The sequence below is a fragment of the Cyprinodon tularosa genome, unplaced genomic scaffold (assembly GCF_016077235.1).
Source record: "Cyprinodon tularosa strain WSP-4 unplaced genomic scaffold, ASM1607723v1 ctg571, whole genome shotgun sequence".
Classification (NCBI taxonomy): domain Eukaryota; kingdom Metazoa; phylum Chordata; class Actinopteri; order Cyprinodontiformes; family Cyprinodontidae; genus Cyprinodon; species Cyprinodon tularosa.
In genome coordinates, this window is record NW_024039309.1 from 90802 (window position 1) to 114989 (window position 24188).

General features: G+C 39.9%; 1 protein-coding gene across 1 annotated transcript in view; it reads right to left on the reverse strand.

Moving 5' to 3' along the window:
• Positions 1-6313: 6313 nt before the first annotated feature.
• lratb.1 (lecithin retinol acyltransferase b, tandem duplicate 1) overlaps positions 6314-24188 on the reverse strand; it is a 35406-nt gene continuing 17531 nt past the window's right edge. Inside the window, exons 13-20 of the mRNA XM_038306089.1 lie at positions 22672-22771; positions 20016-20055; positions 19880-19931; positions 19663-19780; positions 18246-18329; positions 15179-15296; positions 12698-12788; positions 6314-9802 (exon numbers count right to left, since the gene is read on the reverse strand). Coding sequence (XP_038162017.1) covers positions 9728-9802; positions 12698-12788; positions 15179-15296; positions 18246-18329; positions 19663-19780; positions 19880-19931; positions 20016-20055; positions 22672-22771 — 678 coding nt within the window. The 3' untranslated portion in view covers positions 6314-9727. The remainder of the gene's footprint in view (positions 9803-12697; positions 12789-15178; positions 15297-18245; positions 18330-19662; positions 19781-19879; positions 19932-20015; positions 20056-22671; positions 22772-24188) is intronic.

The following is a 24188-nucleotide window of genomic DNA, read 5'->3' on the forward strand; positions in this document are numbered from 1 at the left end:
TTGTCCTGGATTCCAATAACACTACTGGTTTGAAATTTTGATTTTCAAAATATTTCACTGAGTGCCCTTAAAGGGTTAAAGAAAGTTACAAAAGTTAAGGAATGGTGAAAACGAAAGTCCTAAATACTAATTAGCCGAATGATTACAAACTGGATGACAATAAATTTTATATATCATTTACCTTTATTTGTCTAGACAGCTTTAAATTTCCTCCAGTCCGTTTTATCTGGTCAGACTTAGTAGAGCGAAGCAACAAAGACGACCTTGGAGGGTTTTTAATGTTTTGACACAAAGGGAAGACGGAGGCCAACGTCTAAACAAAGAGGGAAGAGAAATGACAGATGGCATCTAATTTATCTCCTTTTCTCAGCAATGACGGCGCGACAGAAAGACTTTCAAAGTAGTGACAAAAAAGTTTGATTAATTTAAGCGTCTGGTTCTTTTGTTTGCAAAGAAACATCAGAATCCTCTGAGACGGGCCTGGTTAAAACAACGCTCATGCCAAGAAGTCCGGGAGTCGGTCCCTCATGGGTGGAATTCCTCCTTTAGCACATTCCATAGTTTTCTTTAATTCCACATTTGAAGGTTTTGTATTTGCCATTAATCCATCACCAGTAAACAAAGCATGTGAAAGTGCTGCTAGAAGTGGGGTGAGCTGCAGGATCCCTGTAGAAAGTCTGAGGACATGCAGGGAATATATGAATGCTTGTTCTGTTTGGCAGCTATCATCTAGTTAGAGAAGATCATAAATCAGCTGCGGACGGATCAACCAACAATAATAAACTGAACCAAGTGAAGGACAGAAGAAAACAACCTTTATTCTGAGGCAGCGTTTGCATCTAAACATTGCATACTGCCGGAGAGAATCTATTTTTAAAATCGTAGGGATGCGGCTGTTCCAATGGTTGCATTTCCGAATTCTTCCGTGTGGTGCCGGACTTTACACGAGTGAATAAAGTGAATGTGATTGGTTATCAAGAGGGCAGGATTGTTGTGGCAGAAGGTTTGCAAGCAAGACCACTCCTGTTGTCTCAGCAGGGCCAGAAACATCCTGAGGGATACCACCCACCCCGGCTTCCATCTCTTTAACCTGTTGCCCTCAGGCAGGCGCTTCAGGTCAATACGGACCAGAACAAACAGACTCAGGGATAGCTTCTTTCCTAAAGCTGTTACCACACTCAACCTACGTTCGGACTTGCACTAATGTATATGTATGTACGTGTTATTTATGTGTGCACTTTTACGGAGCTGCTCTCCAAATCTCATTGTATTGTGTAGAATGACAATAAAGGCTTTCCTTTGATTGTGGCTGGTTTGTCAGAAGCATCTCGCTAACCAGTTAGCAACTAAGTGCTAATAGGTTCCCAATACGAAATTCCATTGAGACCAAGTAGCACTAAATTGGTCACTAAAGGGTTGGTTATACTCCCGCAGCAGTGTGTCGCGATGAGCTTGTCGCAGGTATGACGCAGGCATTTTTGATTTATGCCCAATATTGAAGTGTGGTCTGTGCTATGTTATTCCACGCCACAACGCAAGAGGGACAATCAGGAACTAGCTGTGGGTCTAGATACGGCCGAGGCGGTGAGGAAGTGGGGGCAAGTTTGTAAGACAACGGAGGGACATGAGGGCGAAAAAGAGCTGAGATCCAGGTGGAAAAAAAGTCCCAGCGTTCTTGCGCACCTCAGTCTTCTAGCTGGTCCAGCTTCACAAGTCATTTTTCACAATGGCGATCATACAAACAAAAAAAGCCGGTAAGGTACCAAACAGGAAATACGCGAATGTAGATTTGACCAATAAGAGGCCTCCTGTCTGTGGCCACCTACTATTGGGGAGAGGTGCAGCAGAGCGTCTGCGAAAGAGGGCGGGGGCGTCTCTGCGTTAACTGTAACACACACGCAGACGACCAAGTTTCGAAGTATAACCCCTTGCTCACACTGGCTCCGGTGCAGTTACCGAGCCGACGGAGACCGCAACTCCCGCACACCCCCTCTCACACCGCCCTTGTGACTACGGTGCGGTGCGGCTCCGGCAACAGGTCCGGAGATTTTAACAGAAGTTCACTTGAGTTCACGTAACTTCACGCGATAACACGGCCCAAATAAAGGATTTTTGCGAGAGCTTGTTGCGGAGGGCTCCGGCACGCCGCAAGGATAGCTTTCTTGCGGAATTTTCTGCAGCGCCGGAGTGTCTCGGTAACCAGTCGGAGGTCGTGGATGAGTCTCTTCCATCATACATTTTTTATTTAGAGGAGGAAAGCGGGGACGAAGATGTTGTGGAAGAGGACGCCAGGGCGGCAGAAGCTTGGTTTGGTGTAGAAGGCTTCCAGCCGTACATGTTTGAGCCCTTGCCTCGCAACGCTGCCAGTTCTGTTAGCTCTACGCCTGCTGAAGACACAGACGTCCATCCCCGTGAACACTGGGACGGAACTCAATGGGAAAGGAAATTATTCTCATTTCTAATTTCAACCGTTGCGTATATTAGCTGCGACATATGAATCAAGATGCTTTGACCGAAAAAAATTTGATTGACAGATGACCGTTGATATATGATTGGCCGAATTTAGGTGTTCAGGATGACGTATAACTAACTGGCCTGCATAAGATAACGAAATAAAGAACACAGATTTTAGACAGGATTTTTATAAAAAAGACATTTTCAAAATTTTGGGACAATATAGTCCCAAAATACATTTATATACATGTTTAAGCCAGAATAATTTGACATTTAAATATAATTTCCCTATGATTTTAAGGATATTTAGCAAACTTTGACAAAAAAATTATCAGTAATAGTCATGACAAAACAAAAATGCCAAGAAAAACAAGAAGAAACCTTAAACTTTGGTATTAAAAATATCTTTATTCAATTAGTTTAGTATCTACAGACTCAGTTTTATACATTATGCTTCAAAGGCATTTGAACCTTGGAAAGCTTTAAAACAAATCAAGTTTCTAGTTAATGATAGAGAACAAGGCAGGAGTGTACATCTCTTATTTTAATGCCGCTTAGAATTCACATTTTCAAAATCACATAAACAGAAATTTTAAAACACAACATATATTATTAAATTACTGCATATGTGGTTCCACTATAAGGCCTCCTGTTGAGCTCAATGGTAAAACCAGTCTTCAGGTAAATAAGGAGCCGGTGGCTGAAGTTGAACATTACCAGGCTTTAAAATAAAATTTGAAAATAAAGAAAATGGGTTTTCTAGTTAAAGGAAATCTGGTTTAAGTAATAAAAATTTCTCTGGTATTCCACAGGGTTGAGTTCTTGACCCTTTCTTCTTGAATACAACACATCGTATTCTAAGTCTCAAAATATGGTTTATTCCTTTATTCAAATGTAAAATTTTAGTTGTAAACAATAAAGATAATATTTCTGGATAGGTTAAACAATTGATCAGAATTAATTGTTCAAGATCATATTTGTTTAATTGCACTTTTTATAGAGAGCAACCGTTAAGAGAGCATCAATGAATGGCAAATATCCAATATGTTGGTAACCGCAGCGATGATTATAAAATTTGGCACTGACATCATAACAGGCAGAACTTCAGATATTAAAGTGGAAGAATTTATTTATCCTACGGAAGCGTATTGCATTACAAAATCTCATAACTATCAGATGCTTATCTCGATATTATGAGATCTTTTCAATGAGTGGGTTGTTGGATTTAATCTGCTTTTGTTTCCTTTGAGGTATGCGACACTGGGAAATACTGAGTTTCCTCAATGTGGATGGAATTAGTTTTAGTTTGTCAGCATTGTGCATAAGTCCTTAGAATTTTTTAGGGGAAACAGCCCACTCTACTCTGACTTGCTGGAAGTCGCACTGTTCCTGCAGGAGCAATTAAACCAGCACGGAATGCTTTATGACTATAAATAAACGCATCTGAAATGCCTTCCAACTGGCTTGGTGGTTTCCCAAACAACTTTCTGCCGGTACCTTCTCAAAATCCTAGATCCTCAAGAGAACAGCTGAGGCTTCAGAATCTTTTAAAACGACCAGGTCCCAACTTCATGCAGCATGTCGATTCATATGAAAAACTAAAAACCATACAGAATCTGTACTGATGGAAAAGATCTTCACGATTCTGATTCTCTTATCGATTCTGTGAAACAATGAACTTGGTAAGTGCACGGTGACATTCGTCTACATTCGCCTGGGACGTTCTATTTCTGCCTGCCTCTGTGAAAACAGAAGGCAGTGAACGGGAGCTGCCAGCCTCTGTTTAATGAAAAAGGATTACTGTACAATTTCGAGAAAAAAACTCATCTCCCCCCGATTTAAATAAACTAGCGTCCACTTTCTCTCGCTCCCTGAAGTGCAGAGCAACTTCGTAGCATGTTTAATAACCCCAAAGAGACGTAGGAAACTGGTTTATTTCCAGAAATGGCTTATGATTTACTAGGAACCACATTAAGCACAGCCAGGGATATAAAACTAGCTACTTACTACCAGAGTTGCCTTCCATGCTGATCGTAACTTTAGCTTCTGCCTGGAAGGCATCAAAAACACAGCATTCGTTAAAATGTCTGCCATCTTGTGTGCGCAGGTGTTTCCGCATGTCGGATGTTTTTTCTCCCGCGGATGTAAGTGCCACTTTCTAATGATTGCAGAGCGCCTTGTTGCCATCTTTCTTTTCCTTAAAGTGAAGCCAAACTTGGAACGACATTTGTTTTTGTTTTGCTTTTCTAGATTTACGCCTGGTCACGTCGTACTTGCTTACTGAATGCCGTGTGCATAACTTGCGTAAAAAACCTGTTGTAAGTCGTGCTGCCCAGTGCTAGGCTCTGGTGCTGCCTGGAATCGATAAGAGAATCATTAAGCGATCTGCCAAACAGTAACATGGAATTAGAACCAATGGAACCGGTTTTCGATTCCCATCCCGATTCATGGAGCTGTTGACGGATTTTCGCGTGTGTTCATAAGGCTGCATGCTTAATCCCAGGATTAAAGCTGCGTACTTTGTTGATGAAGTGAAAAACAGGAGCGGAGCACCAACGCTAACCTGACTCCGCCAGATGGATTTGCTCCGCATATCCATCTGGAAACCTTCCGTTGAAGTAATTCTGGGAAGGGGCGAAAATACTGGTTAGCTAATTGGCCTATGTTGGTGATAGACGGGCCAAATAAACCAATCAGATCAACTAAGCATATGACGTACTAACTGAGCGACGACGAAGAGGAGCCAATTGATAGATCAAACTCTTGCCGAAACCAGTCGGGAGAAGAGCAAAAACATCTTTTCCTCTGAGAAAAGCCTCCAGAGCAGTGTTTTGCTCTTCTTTCAGTGAAGAAATACTCTGTAATTCCGATAAAACTTGCTCGATAGCCACGCTAACGCTAGTTTCATCGGCTGAAGCCGCCATGTTCTTTAGACTGTCGCGCTTCTCACTGCGTCACACCTCAACCCGCCTCAAAGCCAACGCTGATTGGACGTTCGTTTGGTGAACTGCTCCAAATTTTCTTTAACGGAGAGTCTCCAGACTGATCTGCGAGTGAAACCTTGAAAGCTCACGAGATCAGGATGGCACCAACGCACATCAGGTCAGACCTCAGTACAGAGAACTGTTCAGTGGGACAGATGCAGATATTTTTAAAAAGTAATCATGAAGACCAGTTTTCTGAGAGATGCTACATTACTGGCTCAAGTAATCATAACCACATATATAGTCTAGATCTCTTAATTACGAGATACTGATCTTGTAATGAGATAAGCTGTCTGATTTTTTTTTTCTTTGGTGAACGCAATACGTTTCCATAGAATTCTGCAGCTCTTTTCAAATCTTCTTTTTTCTCTTCCATAGAGAATATTCGCTCAGAGGTAAAAGTTAAAATTCAAAGTTTAGTTCCTTTTAATGAAGTTTACTAACAAATTAACCAAAACACTTCCTTCTAAACTGTTTTAAATATACCTGATTGTGAACAAATAAAGAAAATCTGTGATTCCATGTGATCAAACTGATCTCTATTTCAGTATTAATCACATTCAAACAAGTCTACAGCTTCCAAATTTGGTCGAGCTAAGAAGTAGGTTTGTGGCGTTACACAGGGACCAACAAAACTTTGTTTTTCTGTAAGAAAATGTCTATAAACTCTATCGAATAACACTATATTTCAGGACTAATAATCAAATTGTTACATGGAAATTGAATAATTCCAAAATTTAGTCCTTTAATTTGAAGAAAGTCTCATGAGTTGTTACAGCTGTGTGTGAAAGAATGGGACAAAGCAGTGGGTAGATGTCATTTGAATGCGAGGATGTTTGGGATTACAAAGATATGATTTAGTTTCTGGTTCACGGTGGTTTATTATGAGAAAGCAATGAGCACAAATATTTAATCACCGGTTCTTTTGGAACGCCTCGTTTCTTGACAGGGAAAACATGGGACAGATGTGCGTCCAGGCCTCATTTTAAGTCATCAAGCAAAGTGGTGAAACTTGCGGCTTATGTTTTTAGTTTGGGTTTTATGAGAACAAGCGTTTAAGGCTTTTATTGTGGCCCCCCCTTTCCCTCCCCCTGGATGTCCTTTAAGGCTCAAACAAAGGCACATAGATCTGTGTTTTCTAAATGAAAGTCATGATTTATAGTCTGCTTTGAATTCTTGTCAGGAAGAACTTGACTTGTTGATATTTATTATTGTTTTACTGTCAGCCAAAAAACCTTTGATAGCGTGTTTATAGGGCTGCTGTTTATTTATTGTTTTGGATAGACTTTATTGTGGCTTCATTGGTGTTTAAATCAGTTTTTTTCCTAACGTTTGCTTTCTGGTTCTTGGGCACTTCAGGTCAAAGGTAAACAGAACAGTAGCTGAAGACTTTCCTTTAAAATGGGGTGGGGGTAGAGAAGGATCAAATGAGGATGTTTTTGGAAGGAGAGACATGATTCAGAGCTGGAAGGTATTTAAAGTGCAGATTGACTGCGACTCCCAGCTTCAGTCTGGATGCAATTATGACTAAACAGACTCAAGGCAGCATGGTCTGGTTGGTGGAAAGAGACACGCATTCCTTTGGGCGCGTTTAACATCAGAACTAGGTCGTACCAAGGTGAATAAGACACCACTGTGTCTGTCGGATGTAAGGCCACTGAGTGAAAGCCACCTGGTATCTGACAGGAGAATCTCGTGGAGAAACCCAAAGCAAAACCCTTCAGTCCTCAGGTCAAAGGTCAGCATCCCTGAGGGAAAGCAGTGGGGTAACAAGCATAGTTGCCCTTCAGAAAGGTAGCAAAATCTAAACCTAAAGAGAAACTTTTAATGCTTTGCATAGTTTTTTGGCAACGTGAGACGATCAGTCTTCAGTTTAAAAATGGCACCTGAAACGAGGGGTGTTCCCAACTAAGAAAGCAAACCCATCTTTCTTCCAATATTCATTAATGGATGGTAAATCCAGCTTAGGAAAAATCTGAATACAATGAGCAGCAATTGCTTCTTTTAAACAGATCTCACAACACCTTATGGACAAAAGACATTATTTTAAAATGTTCACATTTTGGACGAAGAAAACAGATGGTTTGAGAGGGGCATGAAGGAAGCCTTCTATGTTAAGAAAAAAACAACAACCTTAAACCGAGGGGGTGGACTCAGATATCAAACTACAATGCAGCCATTGAGTTGATCCCTTCCTGCTATCGTCGCAACTGCCACCCCTTTACAGGGGAACTGAAGACCTCTCCTGTTTAGCCAGGCTAACAATTACCCTTAACAACCCTCCTTTCAGAGACATAGACAGGTATGGGGCTTTGCAGGCTAACAAAAGAAGCCAAACAACCCCCATTCCAAAGGGCGGGACCCATTTGTCTGTTTCAACTTGAAGGTTCTCTAAACAAAAACAAGGCCTTGTTGGGCTACTGTATAAAACCTCAAACTCAATGCTATTCCTGACATTTTGAATTGAAAAAACTTCCTGGATGGGAAGCAAAATGTCTTCAAAATTGGAAACAAAGTCCACTGGATTGTTTTTTGTTTTTACTTTTTTTGGGCAGATCTCAAGAAGTTGTGTTTATTCTGTCTACCGTCTGCTTTAATATAAACTTTCACAAAGAGATTCCATAAAAGTCTGGATCGATGTTAGCACCTACATGCCATTTTACTTAGCAACATATCAATCAATCAATGTTTTATATTCATAAAAAAATAAAAACATTTTTTAAAGGCTGATATGAGTCAAAGATATCTACAGTCTTCTGGCATTGGAAGTATTGGTGGTGTTACACTTCCGACACCATAGCCAGACATATTTGGGTCCCTATAGCAACACATAGCTTCTAAAGACCTCCGGCTTGTTTTACTGTCATTGCATTTTGCAAACAAGATATGATGAGGTGATGCTAATCAGAATAGGAATAAATGAGTCCAGGTTTTCAAAATGTTTAACTTCTTAACTATGCCTATTAATAGTAAATGATGCCATATAAACTTTCAGCAGAGACACAAAGAACGTTCTGACTGAGATGTAATGATTATTTACGGGCTAAAATATTCCACACTTCATTTTTATTAGTATTGCACCAATACCGATACCAGTATCGGGCAGGGCCCCGATCCAGCACTAAAATGGTGGTAATGGCATCGTCGAATACCAACTATTGGGCACCGATACCATTTTGAGAGCCAAAAGTTCATTCAACTATCGTCACCCATTCCAGATAGGCAATAAAAAGTTCTACTGGATTCACTTTTAGTATTTTTCCTGCTTGACAAAGGTAGGCAGCAGCTTGACAAAGACATGATGTAAATTATTTTAAATCTAGTATGCAGTTCTTCATATATACACACACATCAATTTCAATCGTATCGTTATGGGCCGATACTGCACAGCCAGGTATCGGTATCGGGGCCAAAAAATGGCATTGGCGTAACACCAATTTTTATCAATCCTTAAAACAGCATAAAATGTTCAAAGTGCTACTGCAGACTGAATTTTCGTACAAATTTGGAGATCCGGACTTGATGTGTAAATATGGGTAAATCTACAACTTGTTTGTCAAGGCGTGCCTGACTTGTGCGTACCGCCTGGGTCAATCGGTTTATATTTCACTTAGATACTGCAAATTTCTAACAAAAATTGAATCCTTCCTGATTAATGGCATTCTGAGTGATTCATCACTTATGCTGATGACAGTAAGATTTTTTTCTCCCCCCAAAACGGCAACTTTTGATCATATTTAGGGTCCTTTCTGCTGGGAAAGAAGAACATCTGGGAACTAATAAAACATCTGAAATAAACATTGGGTTTGGAGAATTTAGTTTTTTTGGCAGCTGCAGAGATTTTGCAACAGTTTCAGTGTGTATTTTGTTTCTTTTAAAGCTTTCTTTTACTCCTGCTTCTCAATATGACGATATGTTACAGTACCTATTTTAAATAGGAGCCAAGACTGACCTAAACATGGCCGACAGCTCATGTTTACCTTTCTTTAAAAGCACAACGAAATGTTTAATTGAACGGCTATTTCAGAGATAAAGAATCTGCTTCCATTGTCAGTAAACTACGTACCTAAGTAAAGATTTGTTGTTTGTTTCTTGCTTTGCCCTTTCTTTGTTTTTGTTCTTTACAATATAAATTTGGCACAGGTTGTTAGATTAAATAAAGTTGTCTTACAGGCTTCATGTATTTTAGTTAGCGGATGCAAAATGAATAAATGGTCAATTAGTTTTCCTGTTGAGGTGAAATATTGGTGTCTGCTCCATTTGTCTCTCTCGGTGGGTCTTGGTCGCATTCAGTCCACCAGTGATTTCAGATCTGGCAGTCCCCTCAGCTTCACGTCCAGCAGCATCTGTCCATAGCCTTTACCCTGAGAAAAGAAAAGGCCAAACGAAATGTTCCTCATGTGTTCAAACAACAAACACTCAGAATGTGTCTGGTTTCTCAGGATGTGTTGGAGTTTTATGGCCCTGCAATCTGTGTGGTTTGGCACATTTGAATTGCTTCTTTGATGTTGCAAGAAAGAAATGTTGAACTTCAGAACTTCATTTCAACTGAAAAATTTTATTACATCTCAATAAAAAACCTAGGTCAGATTAACTCGAAACCAGTTAAAGGAAAAACAGTGACATGTTTCTCTTCAGACGTTAGTAACGAACTAAACACCATTGTATATTTCACCACTCTCCCATAGGTTTCCAGTAAACATATTGTTCCAACAGAAACGGGTTGGTCAACATGGGATTCTTCTGTTGTTTTCTTGTGACTCCATCTATTTCATGAAGTTCAGTGGACCCTCCTGCAGCAATTTCACTGTTTGAATGGTTTAATCAGGCTTGTAGACTCCCCCTTATATCTCCCAACATGATAATAGCTTTCATAGACAAACATGTGTTTTAGTTTCCTCAGACATGTCGCCAAAAATGATTGCTTTTGTTTTCTAAATGCATCTGTAAACTGCAATCCTGGATTTGTACGTTGCATTAATGGCTTCTTCCTCACTAAATGGCTTTTCAGCCCAGGTTGTTTAAGGATTTACTTACTAACACTGATATACAAGACTCTTCCAGCATCTTCACAAGGTTTTTCTTTTTACTTTTGTTCTGAAATTGATCAAAAAAACTCAAAAATTGTATGGCTAGCAATCATGACTTCTAAGAGTCATGATTGTGTTTTAACAGATGAGTTTAGCACTTTAGGGTCTGGAAAGTAGAATTGATACTGAATAAAGTCAAAGCCCAAAAACAAATTTTAATTACCTAGAAAAAAGCTAAAAAAGGAACAACTATCTTCATGGTGCAGATAAGTAGAATGCTGCAGCCGGAGTTCTGAGAAAAAATTAAAGAGAGAGATCATATCTCTCCTATCCTGGCTTCTCTTCATTGGCTTCCTGTTAAATCCAGAATAGAATTTAAAATCCTCCTTCTCACATATAAAGCCTTAAATGGCCAAGCTCCATCTGATATCAGAGATCTGATTGTACCTTATGTTCCTAACAGAGCACTTCGCTCTCAATCTGCAGGTTTACTAGTGGTTCCTAGAATTTCTAAAAGTAGAATGGGAGGCAGATCTTTTAGTTATCAGGCTCCTCTCCTGTGGAACCAACTACCAGTTTTAGTCCGTGAGGCAGACACCCTGTCTACTTTTAAGGCTAGGCTTAAAACTTTCATTTTTGATAAAGCTTCTAGTTAGAGTGGCTCAGGTTATTCTGAGCTATCTCTATAGTTATGCTGCTATAGGCTTAGACTGCTGGAGGACATAGGGACCCGTATTTTATCATTCTATCTCTAATCTCCCACTCAGCAGAATCTGTTAGTTCAATCTCTAACTTTCTGCTTTTTCTCATAGTAGCTTCATCTGGTCTGTTCCTGTTTGGCTGTGACTCCATCCTGGAGAGAAATATCAGCTGTGCTGCTGCCATCAACACCTTTGTTTATAGATGTTGGAGATCGGCCTGTTTTCCAGTGTGGTCCTGTTTCTCTGACTGTGGCTAACTGGATGTGCTCTCTTCATCCTCTGACATGGGAGTTGGCTCGGAGCTCGTCTGCCTGGCTGTGTGTTTCCCGCCTTTTACAGCTGCCTTTTGTATCTCTGCTTCTGTCTCCTTAAAAACCAGTCGCCCTCGGCAGATGGCCGCTCACACTGAGCCTGGTTCTGCTGGAGGTGTTTTCCTGTTAAAAGGGAGTTTTTCCTCTCCACTGTCGCTACAAGCATGCTTAGAGTGAGGGATTGCCTTTGAGTCAATGAGTCGATGCAATCAGCTGGTTTTCCTTAGATAAAAACTTTGAATCAATCTCACTGTATGATCTGGTTGAACTGTAAAGTGCCTTGAGATGATGTATTGGGAATTGGTGCTATAGAAATAAACTGAATTAGCTAAAATAGCCACTTAATCTCAACTAAAAGAAAAGAGATGGGGCTCTGCCTCAAATCGTTGTTTGCTAATTGGAGAAATTTGGCGTTTGTTTGCTTCCTGGAGGGGTTGATTATCCTTCTATGTAAAAGTAAATCTGAAAAGTTAATTGTGCATAATCCAGACCTTCATAACAATAATATAAGCCATAAAACATAAACTTTCTTTAAAACTAAACCAGTTCTTAAAATGACAGTTTCAGTTAAACTTTCAGTGACCTTTTTAAGCTTTGCTCCATCCAGCTCGTGATTCAGTTGCACTGTTTTTTACACATTTTCTCCACATTTGTGTTTAATTTCGCCCAACATGCTGGGAGCACAGAGCCAAAAACTGGAACGTAAAGTAAAGCAAAGCAGCCGAAAGAAAGAAATGTTCTATAAAGCATCTTTACATCTGATAAAAATCAGTCAGAGAGGCAGATATTCTGAGTCATGGAGAGATTTCCTCTCAGCAGAGAGCTGAACTAAGAAATTAATTCCTACATTGTAATTATTTCATAAAAAAATCACTTTTCTTGATCTGTTAGTGAGAAGCAAGCTGTGGGAAGCTGACGGCTGTGACTAAAACATGAACAAACGCTGGATATGTTGCGAGCTCTAAACTTTGTGCACAAATGAAAATCCTTCCTACGTTAAAGATTTAAAGAAACATGCATGAATTTCCAGCCTATACTTTCGTAAATATTTTAGTTTTAAATGTTTTTCTGCAGAAATCTCTGCAGGAGTCAAAACAGCTGAAGAAGCTGAGAGGTGGCCTGCATTTGTTTCATATTAAGGTCATTTCTTCCTCTAAATGGCTGCATTGTTTCCAGGTAGAATCAGAGCCTGCAGCAGTGATGCATGTGAACGTTACCTGGGGGTCGCTGCGTAGCGAGGCCACCCCTCCCCCTCCCAGGGAACTCCTCAGGACAAAGTTGAGGGCATGGATCCCAGGAAGAGAGTATCTGCAGAACAAGGAACGAGCAAAAAGAAAATCTGTTTAACACACCAGCCTTAGTCATACCTTCACATGTCTGCGTGTTTTTCTTGGAGCGTCGGCGGGACTTACCAGAAGTTCACGTGTGATGAATGAACGGCTGTATCACCGCGGCACACGTGCGCTGGAGAACATTCCCATTTCTAAAACCTGGGTCGGACTCTAAGGCCTCCAGAAACGTGTGCGTCTGTAAGTGTTTAAAGGTGAGCGTGTGCAGGGCCCGCCTGCGGGGTTAACGAGCGGCCGCAGTGTGCTAATGAAGCGTCTGGAGGCGCTTGGAGGTGCGAAAAGTCGGCCTGAAACTTTTTATTGAGCTAATCAGAACCACAACATGTTCTGAGCCTTTGCTCCAACTGCTGCAGTTACATGGAGCGAATGTTCTTCCATTATTGATGCAGAGAATGTGTTTTAGAAATAAAAATAAAATAAGAAATATAATTCAGAAATGAAACTTAACTGTTTTCTTATATACTATTTATGAAATTATTGTTTTTTAAATATTTCCTTTTTTGCATATTTTAATTTTTCACAATTTGCTTTCTGTATTGAATTTTACGAGTTTCAAAATGCATCTTAAGTTGACTTTCTCTTCATTTGTGGTGGCGGATTTTGCTTCGGGTTGAGGAGCGGAGACGTATCTTCTAGAACAGACCTAATAGCAGAATCTACACACCTCAACTCTCCAGCGGCAGCCATTGTTGTTGTCACCCATGCGCGCTTTGGTGACGTGGTTGATTACGTTACTGTTGATCATCTGTCCATCATCGTATAAAGCCCGCCCTGACAATTTGATTGGCCCGCCAGATATTGTGCGAGCATACTCGCGCTACTACTGAGCAATGCCAGACAGAACTTCCCGACCTCAAACGTTGTGGGCGGGACTAAGTTCGGAATGGCACCCAGGCTAGTTGTGTTGGGCTAAGAGTGAAGAGAACGTTGATCAGTGGAACGCAATTTGTAAAGAATACAACGTATAAAACTCAATTTGCGCAACCGAAATTTGAACAAATAAAATAATAATAAGAAAACAGAAAAAAAAACGTTATTTCAAAGGCTTTTTTAGTTCTTTTTTTAACGTTTTTTTTTTTTCAAAGTTTCTTTTCCAGATTGCATTTTTTTTTTATTTCCATTTAGCGTGCAATATTCAATAATTGCAAATAGAAACAAACCTCCTGAACTTTTACTGAAGAACAAACTTGTACGAGCTTTTTTATCATAAGCAAGATAAAGCATGATGTAGGAAAAACGTCTATAGCTCGCCATCGTCTTCTTGTTGACCAGGAAAACCTGCAACCTGCAAACCTTACATTTCAAATCTACTGGGATTTTAAAAAAAAATCTACATTTTCTGCATGTTTTCTTTAATTATTGAGTGTTAAGCTAATTCTTTGAACAAGTAAAAGTAAAACCTTGTGTTACTTTCACTTTTAACTGGGAAGACAATCTAGAAATAAGTAAAAATTTCTGAAATTAAGAGTATTTACCCTTAAATTGAGCAGGTATATGAGATTATTTGCCAATGGAAAGAGTATTTTTACTCTTAAAATAAGATTATTAAATAATATGCACTTGAAATAAAACAGTGCTATTGTGTTTTGTTATTTTAAGTGTAAATGTTCTTGTTTCATTGGCAAAAAATGTCTCTTTTACCTCCTCAATCTAAGAAAAAATGCACTTATTTTATGAAAAAAATGACTTATCTAGATGTCAGTACTTGAGTATTCAGTATGAACTGCAGCCATCCCAGATTGATACACTGCAAAAAACTAAATCTTGATAAGTCATTTCTTCCTAAAATAAGTGCATTTGTTCTTGAATTGAGGAGATAAAAGAGACGTCTTGCCAATGGAACAAGACAATTTAGATTTAAAATAAGATAACACAATTGCATTCTCTTATTTCAAGTGAACACTATCTAATTATCTTATTTTAAATACTGATTCCATTGGCAAACTATCTCATTTACCTACTCAAATCAAGGGTAAATACACTTAATTTAAGAAACTTTTACTTATTTCTAGATAGTTTTTCCAGTGTAACTTAGAACTCGACTCACTTTCACAGTTATCAATCTGGCTACTCGCAGTTTATTTATTCTGATCCTTTCCTGTAACCTCACCTAAACAGCTAAAGACCTGATCCACCCGTCGGTCTTCCACATTTGGACAATATTCCAAGGAAGTCAGGCTCCTCTCCTCCATTATTCTGCACGGATTGCTTTCACTTGGACTCAAAAGACTTTAAACCGACTTGATGGAGAGCTTCCAAGTCCTCAGACAACCATTGTCTTCCAGAGGTCTGAGCATGACTTAGCATTCTAGTTAGGTTAAATCCTGCGGCCCTCTATGTTGAGCTCACCGTGTGATGGCGTTGTGGACTCCAGGCTCGATCAGGTGAGAGAAGTAGTCCTCCACCACAGAAGCAGTCAGGTGTTTCTTCAGGTAGGGAAAGTAGAGAGGATGGCGAGCTATAACTCCTACAGAGACATAAGAAGGGTTAGCTTATCCTAGATCAGATCCTAGGGTCTGATCTTCAGAAGGTTGGTGAATCTTAAACAAGGAAGGGCAAACATGTCCGTAAGCACAGAGTAGATCTTCAGGGTGTTTGCAATTCAGCGGACAGCTGTGCAAACCTTTGCCTTCATCAATAAGCAGATCTTATACTAATGACCAAACTGTGCAAATTCACGGAATGGGGATATGGTAATGCAAACATTCACCACGTGGAAAACAGTTCTTTTAAATCAGAAACTAGATTTTATGAGTTTTTTTTTTTTTTTGCAATGTCAGGTAGGGGTGTAAATAATAATTGTTTTGTATCGACGCATCGATCCAACAGCCGACGATCCAATGCATTGATTTGTGTTTTTTTTTCCCTCCGGTCTATTTTTATCCATTTGCTCCTGGGTGTAATTCTCCCTCCCGTGCTGTGGTGGCGCTAAACCTATTTTGCCCTCCTACCTCGCTTCCTGGTTATACTCTTACAGCAGTGTGTTGCAGTGAGCTTGACACAGAAATTTTTGATTTATGCTCAATATTGAAGCGTGGTCTGCGCTACATACTGTGGGTCTAGATACGGCCGAGGCGGCGAGGAAGTGGTGGTGAGTTTAGTCAGACGACGGAGGGACATGAGGGCCAAAAAGAGCGGAGATCCAGCTGGAAAAAGGGTCCCAGCGTTCTTGCGCACCTCGCTCTTCTAGCGGGTCAAACTTCATGAGTTGTTTCCGCAATTTCGGTCATAAAAACAAAACAAGCCGGCCTCCTGTCTGCGGCACTGTCTGCCGTCAGTTACAATTTGGGAGAGGTGCAGCGGAGCGTCTGTGCAGGGGGCGGGACGTCTGGAGCCGAGGTATTGCATTGCACTCATTGCACTGATTCTGTGCAGTATTTTTTGATGCAAGGGCTTTCAGAATCTATAACGCAGGGGTGTTATTATTTTTCAGTGAATGAGGTTTTAATAGGAATAGGTGGAGTACAACTTTTCTACTTCTGTTATTTGCTGTTGTTTCTCAAATAAAAAGCATAACGATATTACAGCTTTCATTGATTTATTTCAAATTTGAAACATTGTCTAGCCTGTAAGGTGTAAAAAAAAAAAAGAACCAATTAATCAAATCGAATCGTGGTGTATTCTTGAGTATCAAAAATAATCGAATCGTTGGGTCAGGAAATCGATACTGAATCGAATCACCATGATGGATGGGATTTACACCCCTAATGTCAGGTGCAAACTGACATGAAACTAAATCTGCTGTCATTATAACCGAATATTGATACAAAGATAGAGGCCAGACTTTTTAAGACTCTTTAATGCCACTTGAAATTAAAATTTAAGACCAAATTCACAAGAAACACAAGAAAAACCCGCTTGTGACAACTTAACCCAAAGGTTTATTTTAACATAAACCACTGCACTAATGTTTCAGATTTTGAAAAGCTTCCCATACAGGAAGAAAGCTAAAAACAAACAAATGACAGATATATTTTAACAATTATTTAACTGAATTCACAAACTTTGTTTTAGCAGGGAACAAAACAAATCAGTTTTAAAGCCCCAACATAACCAGTGCTAAGTCTTTTTTGCAGCTATTTTTCATTGTATGGTTTTCTTAGTATGTTTGATTTGGTGATAAGTGGAGGCGTTGCAGAGACAAGGGTGGAACTAAACTGAGAAATACCGGCTGTTTCTCGGTAACTCCATTTTTACACTTTGTATTTATTGCTTCGCATGTGCGACTCCACTGCCTTAAAGGTATACTATGCAACTGGTGTTGATTTTCCAGCGAGGCTCCCCCCAGAGGGCGAAAGTAAAAGTGCACTGTCGTAAATATGCTCAGCTGTTCTCCTGGTTTCTCCGTCAAGCCAGGCGCGGTTGTTTTGAGCTTAGCAGACAGGCGAACGCAACGAATCACCATGTCTACTGCGGTAAGTGACTATTTTGTTCCAATTTTCGAGTTTGAAAATTTAGCATGTTTTCATACATTATTTGTAATGCATGTGTCTAAATAACCCGACATGGGCTTTCGCTGTTTTCTCGCTGGTTCCGCCAAATAGCACAAATATTGCCACTGCGCTAGCAACAAAGAATGCCTTTCACTGGGGGCGTGTAGCAGTTCTCGCCGTTAGTTAATCAAGAAGCTAGCGCTGGAAGAGACTCTATGCTGCTAGCAGGGATTTTAGACGCGGGATGGGGGGTGGAGGGTCGGGTGGGTCCTTTATAACAGCAGAAATGTTACGCTGCTCCACAATGCAGCACAGCTAAATATCCTCCATTAAGGTGAGAACTTTAGAAGTTTATCCAGTCTTTATGTTTTCAATCAGAACCAAATAAAGTTAATTCTGCCTCCTTGTAGCCATTAAACAACAATATAATATATCTGACGAAATTGTATTTATACATTTTTTTTAAGCATTTTAAATGCCACAATAATCACATTTATTGAATTTAAGGCCTTAATTTAAATGATTTTAAAGACCTGTGGAAACCATGTTGAATAAATCGGACCGGACTCTGGATTTATTCATGCTTCTGCTCTAGCGTTTCTCTACTCTATTTCTTCTCTTGCAAATATCGGTCAGGAATGAACATTGGCGCCATCTACTGGAGCTTTCTTTTAAGCGGATGGAGCATATTTGAACCAAAAAAAAAACACTAATCAATAATTAATCAAAGGTTGATTAGTTGTTTACATTCCTAACAGTGGCATAGAGTGGTGTTTACTGGTATTGCTTCTAGTTAGAAACATACCAGTGTACTGCTCTGCTCTAACAAGCTGCTGATGAGTCTCTGTCTCATCTTTATATTTCTCACTTTCGAACTATTATACCGTTAGAATTTTTTCTGTATTTCCGCTGCTCACTGCTTCCAAGCAATCTCTATCTGGGTCTGTTGGCTCGATTAAAATGCAAGGCTTAGAAGTTCTCACCGATGTTTGCCGAGTCTCCTTTGTCGCCGCTGCGTGTGTATGCCAGGTCCTCCAGCCTGTAGGTGTGTGGTCCGCAGGGCAGGTCTGAAAAGGAACCAGAAAAGACCTGCATGTTTGGCTCAGATACTTGTAGTAAAACAGGCAAACACACATTCAGTTCCTGTGAAGTAGTTCGTTTCCTGCCAGTCCTCTGCTCCCTTCCCAATGCAATCCATTCAGCTGAAGTGAAGGCTCTCCACAAACCATGAAAGCTCCTGAAACTTCTCTGAGAATGGCAAAAATCGATGTTTACGGGAGGACATCTGTGATCACTTTAGCTCGTTTCCAACATACGCACATCTCTTCTAACAAAGACTTTTCAGGAAACATGTCTGCCCTTTAGGGACACTTAAACTGTGGCTGAAGGATCTTTTTTTATGGAGCCATTTCTGAGTCAAGCATCTGTGAAACTGAAGGCATGAATAAAAACTCAAACTACTGATGCTGGTGCTTCAAACGCGGCGTGTGATTGGGGGGGGTTTACCCTCAGCAATGCAGAGTCTGAGGTTCCGCTGAGAGCTGTAAGAACAAAGGGAGGGAAACGGGCGCATGTTTTTAGAGGTTAACAAACACAGAGAGAACCCGGATTGTTTCTGAACGCTTCTAATAAGCATCTTCCTGCTGAGATTTTTGACTCTAACCTAGAAATAATTTCCATGCATGTTGAGTTTTTCATTTTTTTATGGACCAGAGACTCATAAAAACCCAACAGGAATCCGTCCGGTTCGAAACTGAGACGCTCGCCTGGGTGATCTGGAGGGGCGGGTCTTCGGCTCTTCACAACCACTATTGGGCATTTTTCCTTTGGATAAACTTTACATGCACAAGTGCACTTTTACAACTACAGGTGCTTGGTTCCAGGTACTTAAGAGATTCACTTCCATACATAAAGACCAAATTCTTATCTTCAACTATCACAGTATACATGTCAGATTAAATAATACTACTTATACTTCACCGATGGTATCAAGATGTTCATTTATTGCATCTCTAATGCTATATCCGTTGGTTGTGTTGTTCTTTTTACATCTCTTTGCAGGTGATGAAGCAGACTGAAGACGTTTTATCGTTATCTCCCTTTTATCTCCTCTTTCTTTCATCTTTTCTCCTTTTTTTCTGTTTTTTCTTTCCTGTTCTACCTACATTGCAGAGTCCATATAATCTGTAAAACTTCCTGCATGATTATAATAAAGCAATTTATGTGCATAAATCAACGGAACACTATGGCGATAGCCGTACTGCTCCTTTTGTGAAAGTCAAATCTGTTGGACTCTTTTTGGCATCAAGACAATTATTCTTATTGCAACATTGCCCAGGACACCGTTTAAAAAAAAAAAAAAAAAAAAGTGAAACTGAGACAACTAAGCAGTTTGGTTACCTGTGTCGGGCACCTCCTGATCCGATGTGGGAGGAGCTTCATCCTGCTGCGGTTCAGCTGCGTCTGGTTCCTTCTCCGTTAGCGACTGGACCACCTCCCCGGCAACGTGGATGTCCACCTGCCGCAACAATGACGCTTCGGGTGAAAGTCTGCTTTATCTGGAGGTGCGGGTCTTTATTGCCGTTAAAAAACACAACAGCGTCTCCATCACACTGACCTTTATTTGGGATTTGGGATGCAAGAAGAAAAACGGTTTCAGGACCGGGGATCTGCAAATATCAAAAAGCAAAGCGAAGCACTGAAGGAATGTTGTTTACTGCGGGAGAAAGGCCTCGGCGGGGAGATGGACTCACACTCTGGGACGTCCGCCCACGATGGCGGTGAGTCCAGGAGCTGCAGGTACAGAGAGAGAGAGGTCAGTTTCTGGTCTTCAGAGGTCACATGAGCTCCTGCACGTCTCTCAGTCTGAACCGGCTGTATTCGCAGGATTCGCTCTGAGCTGGAAAAGCGGTTCAGGAGGTCATAACCCCCATCGTCTTATCTGCAGCCAGGCGAGGAAGACCACGGTTCAATAAACCTCTGCTTCTGTTTACTGCTTGCTGATTTTTATACACCGAAGATAATTAATTAGCTTCTGGACATAAACTAATGCCTTGAGAGGAGCTTCCCTGACTGCAAAGAAAAATCCAGAAACAACTCCATGAACTTTGGTTCATATTTACAGATTTTTTTCCTCTGGGTGATAAGAAAGATAAAAGCCTTCCTATTGGTCACGTTATCTGGTTTTTAAATGAAACAACAAACTGCTTCAGAAACGTCTGGTTATATAATCAGATGTTTTCCCTCTCAGGCTGCTGGCCAGATTTGTTCCGTCAATGTTGCAGGCAAAGAAAAATATTTGTAACATGTAAATTTGAATATGGAGGGAATTTTGTTCCATTATTGTTGCAGGCAGAGAAAATCATTTGCAAAATGGAAATTTGAATATGGAGTGAATTTTCTTCCATTATTGTTGCAGGAAGAGAAAAATATTTCTAACATGGAAATTTGAATATGGAGTGAATTTTGTTCCATTATTGTTGCAGGCAGAGAAAAACATTTGCAAAATGGAAATTTGAATATGGAGTGAATTTTGTTCTGTCAATCTTGCAACCAAAGATAAATATATTGTAAAATGGAAATTTGAATATGGAGGAATTTTCTTCCATTATTGTTGCAGGAAGAGAAAAATATTTGTAAAATGGAAATTTGAATATGGAGGGAATTTTGTTCCGTCAATGTTGCAACCAAAGAAAAATATTTCTAACATGAAATTTGAATATGGGGTGAATTTTGTTCCATTATTGTTGCAGGAAGAGAAAAACATTTGTAAAATGGAAATTTGAATATGGAGGGAATTTTGTTCCGTCAATGTTGCAACCAAAGAAAAATATTTCTAACATGAAATTTGAATATGGGGTGAATTTTGTTCCATTATTGTTGCAGGAAGAGAAAAACATTTGTAAAATGGAAATTTGAATATGGAGGGAATTTTGTTCCGTCAATGTTGCAACCAAAGAAAAATATTTCTAACATGAAATTTGAATATGGGGTGAATTTTGTTCCATTATTGTTGCAGGAAGAGAAAAACATTTGTAAAATGGAAATTTGAATATGGAGGGAATTTTGTTCCGTCAATGTTGCAACCAAAGAAAAATATTTCTAACATGGAAATTTTAATATGGAGGGAATTTTGTTCCTTTAATGTTGCAACCAAAGATAAATATATTGTAAAATGGAAATTTGAATATGGAGTGAATTTTGTTCCATTATTGTTGCAGGAAGAGAAAAACATTAGTAAAATGGAAATTTGAATATGGAGTGAATTTTGTTCCGTCAATATTGCAGGCAAAGAGAAAAATATTTGTAAAATGGAAATTTGAATATGGAGTGAATTTTGTTCCGTCAATGTTGCAGGCAAAGAAAAATATTAGTAAAATTGAAATCTGAAAAAAAAAAAATGTAATCAGAAATATAACTTTACAAATGATTTTAATAAAAAAAAAGTTTTTGAGAGTAGCTTTGAGAGTCACATTTTATGTAGATAGTGACCAATAAAAATGTTGCTAATGATCAGCAGACCAATAGAAATCCTTTTTTGCTCCTCAAACCAGAGGTAAAGCCCGGCCCAAAGAGTGAAAAGAATGTTATCTACATAACGCTATTTGAAAGGGAGGCAATTCACAGAGAAATGTTCTAAAATCTTTTATTTAATACGTTTTTTCTAGATTTGCTTTTTCATATACAAAGTCATGGAACAAAACTCACTCCATACCTCCAAATTATCCTGCAAGTGAAAATGTGGATTTTTTCTCAGTGGGATGTTACCCCGCCGCAATACATGATCAATCTATGAAATATGGCGGATGGAGTAAATAATAGATCAAGAAATCAGTGGTTTGGAATCCGAGTTTTCCTTCTTTATAGAGGATTATGTAATGAACTCCATGATTTCACCACACTTTCCTCCCTGGAGGATGATAACGATGCCGATCTGATGCTTTTTCTCGTTTAAAGATAATAAAATCTAAAATCCATCAAAATAAACTTTCCAATTTAGAGAATCTCCAACTGGAGAACTTCCAAACAGAAAAGAATCTGTAAACCAGGACAGGGTGTGGTGATGCTGAGGAACGAATATAAACATGACCCACATCTGAACTTGTAGAGATTTTCCCCCCAATAATCCAGGAATTTTTCTCAGAAAGGATCTTCAGAGCCATCCTGACCTGGGGATGGATGGAAGAAGACGTGACCAAACTATAGGTTGTGTTTTAAGGCTTTCACTGGTATCTGATCTGCCTCAGGGCTAAGGAGCTGCACACTGAGTCTTTTCCTTCAGCTCATTCTGATATACTGATAAAATCAGGCTTTCATCGAATGCAAAGCGGATCATATGGATGTTCTGCTGTTTACAAAGACGAGGGATGGAGCTCCTGAGGGCGCAAAGTCAGCGACTGATTACCGTACCCATGCCGGTGCCTGCAGGAGCCACTTCTCTGGCAAATATCTCCAGAGCTTTCTTCTGTTTGTGGTGGACGGCCATCCAGATCACAGCCTCTCTGGATTCCTAAACACAGACAGACAGAGACCCAAAGATGAGAGTCAGAACCGCCGAGGGTTTGGTTTCAGAGGGGAAGACGGCCCGACCGCTCTGACCCTGACCCGACTCTCTGAAGGGGAACTCTGGGGGTGAAAGTAGGGCAGCGTCTGTGTCTAATGGAGAACAAAAGAGCGACAGAGAGAGTTTAGAGGCTTGAAACAGGCTTAACTCTGACCCCGGCCCATTTGGTTTAACAAGAGGACGTAGGAATGACGGGGGCTGGAAGGACTGGAGTTAGTGTAGCTTTAACGCCCTTAAGAATAAAAACCAACATGGAAGATAAAGATTCTCATCTGTCCAATTAGTGGGGAGCTGACTTTTTAGCACTGCAGAAACTCTTTTAGATTATTAATCCTCTATTCAAAATAAGAACAATAATTTGCCAGTGTGGTTTGACTTGGTAAGAATTCTTGTATCATGGTGCACATGCCTTACTGCACTTATTTTAAGTAGAATGTTCTCAAAAGAAGATGAATCAGCTACAAAATCTTGCTTCTGCTTAATAAAGCAGCTTTAAAGCTACCTCTCCGGCATTAAGCTTGGTTAGATGGACAGTTTCTGTAGTTGGTTTACAGACTTGATCTCAGTGAGTTTAAATTAAGTCCAGCATCACACATACAAAGACTCAAACAATGTAACTGGTCACCAAATAAGAGCCATTTTGAATGGGATGTACTGGAATCTGAGCTGATGTGAGACTGGAACACACAGACCTTCAAACCAAAGCACCTTTAAAGTCGTAGGGAAGTCATATTTAAATTTCAAATCATTCTGGCTTAAACATGTATATAAATGTATTCTTTATCAGACCATATTGTCCTTAAATTTAGAAAATGTCTTTTAAAAAAAAAAATCCTGTCTTAAAATCTGTTTTTTTTTTTCGTTATCTTATGCAAGTCAGTTAGTTATACGTCAGCCTGAACACCTAAATTCGGCCAATCATATATCAACGGTTACCTGTCAATCAAATTTTTTCAGTCATATGGTTGAAATAAGAAATGAGAATCATTTCCTTTCCCATTGAGTTCCGTCCCAGTGTTCACGGGGATGGACGTCTGTGTCTTCAGCAGGCGTAGAGCTAACAGAACTGGCAGCGTTGCGAGGCAAGGGCTCAAACATGTACGGCTGGAAGCCTTCTACACCAAACCAAGCTTCTGCCACCCTGGCGTCCTCTTCCACATCTTTGCCCCCGCTTTCCTCCTCTAAATAAAAAATGTATGACGGAGGAGACTCATCCACGACCTCTGACACAAAACTCTCCTCCTCTTGCATGTTTCCGCTGTGCATAGCGTTCCTTGACAGTGTCGATTCTAAGTCACCAATTTAGTGCTAATTGGTCCCAATGGAATTTCCCATTGGGAACCTACTAGCACTGAGTTGGTAA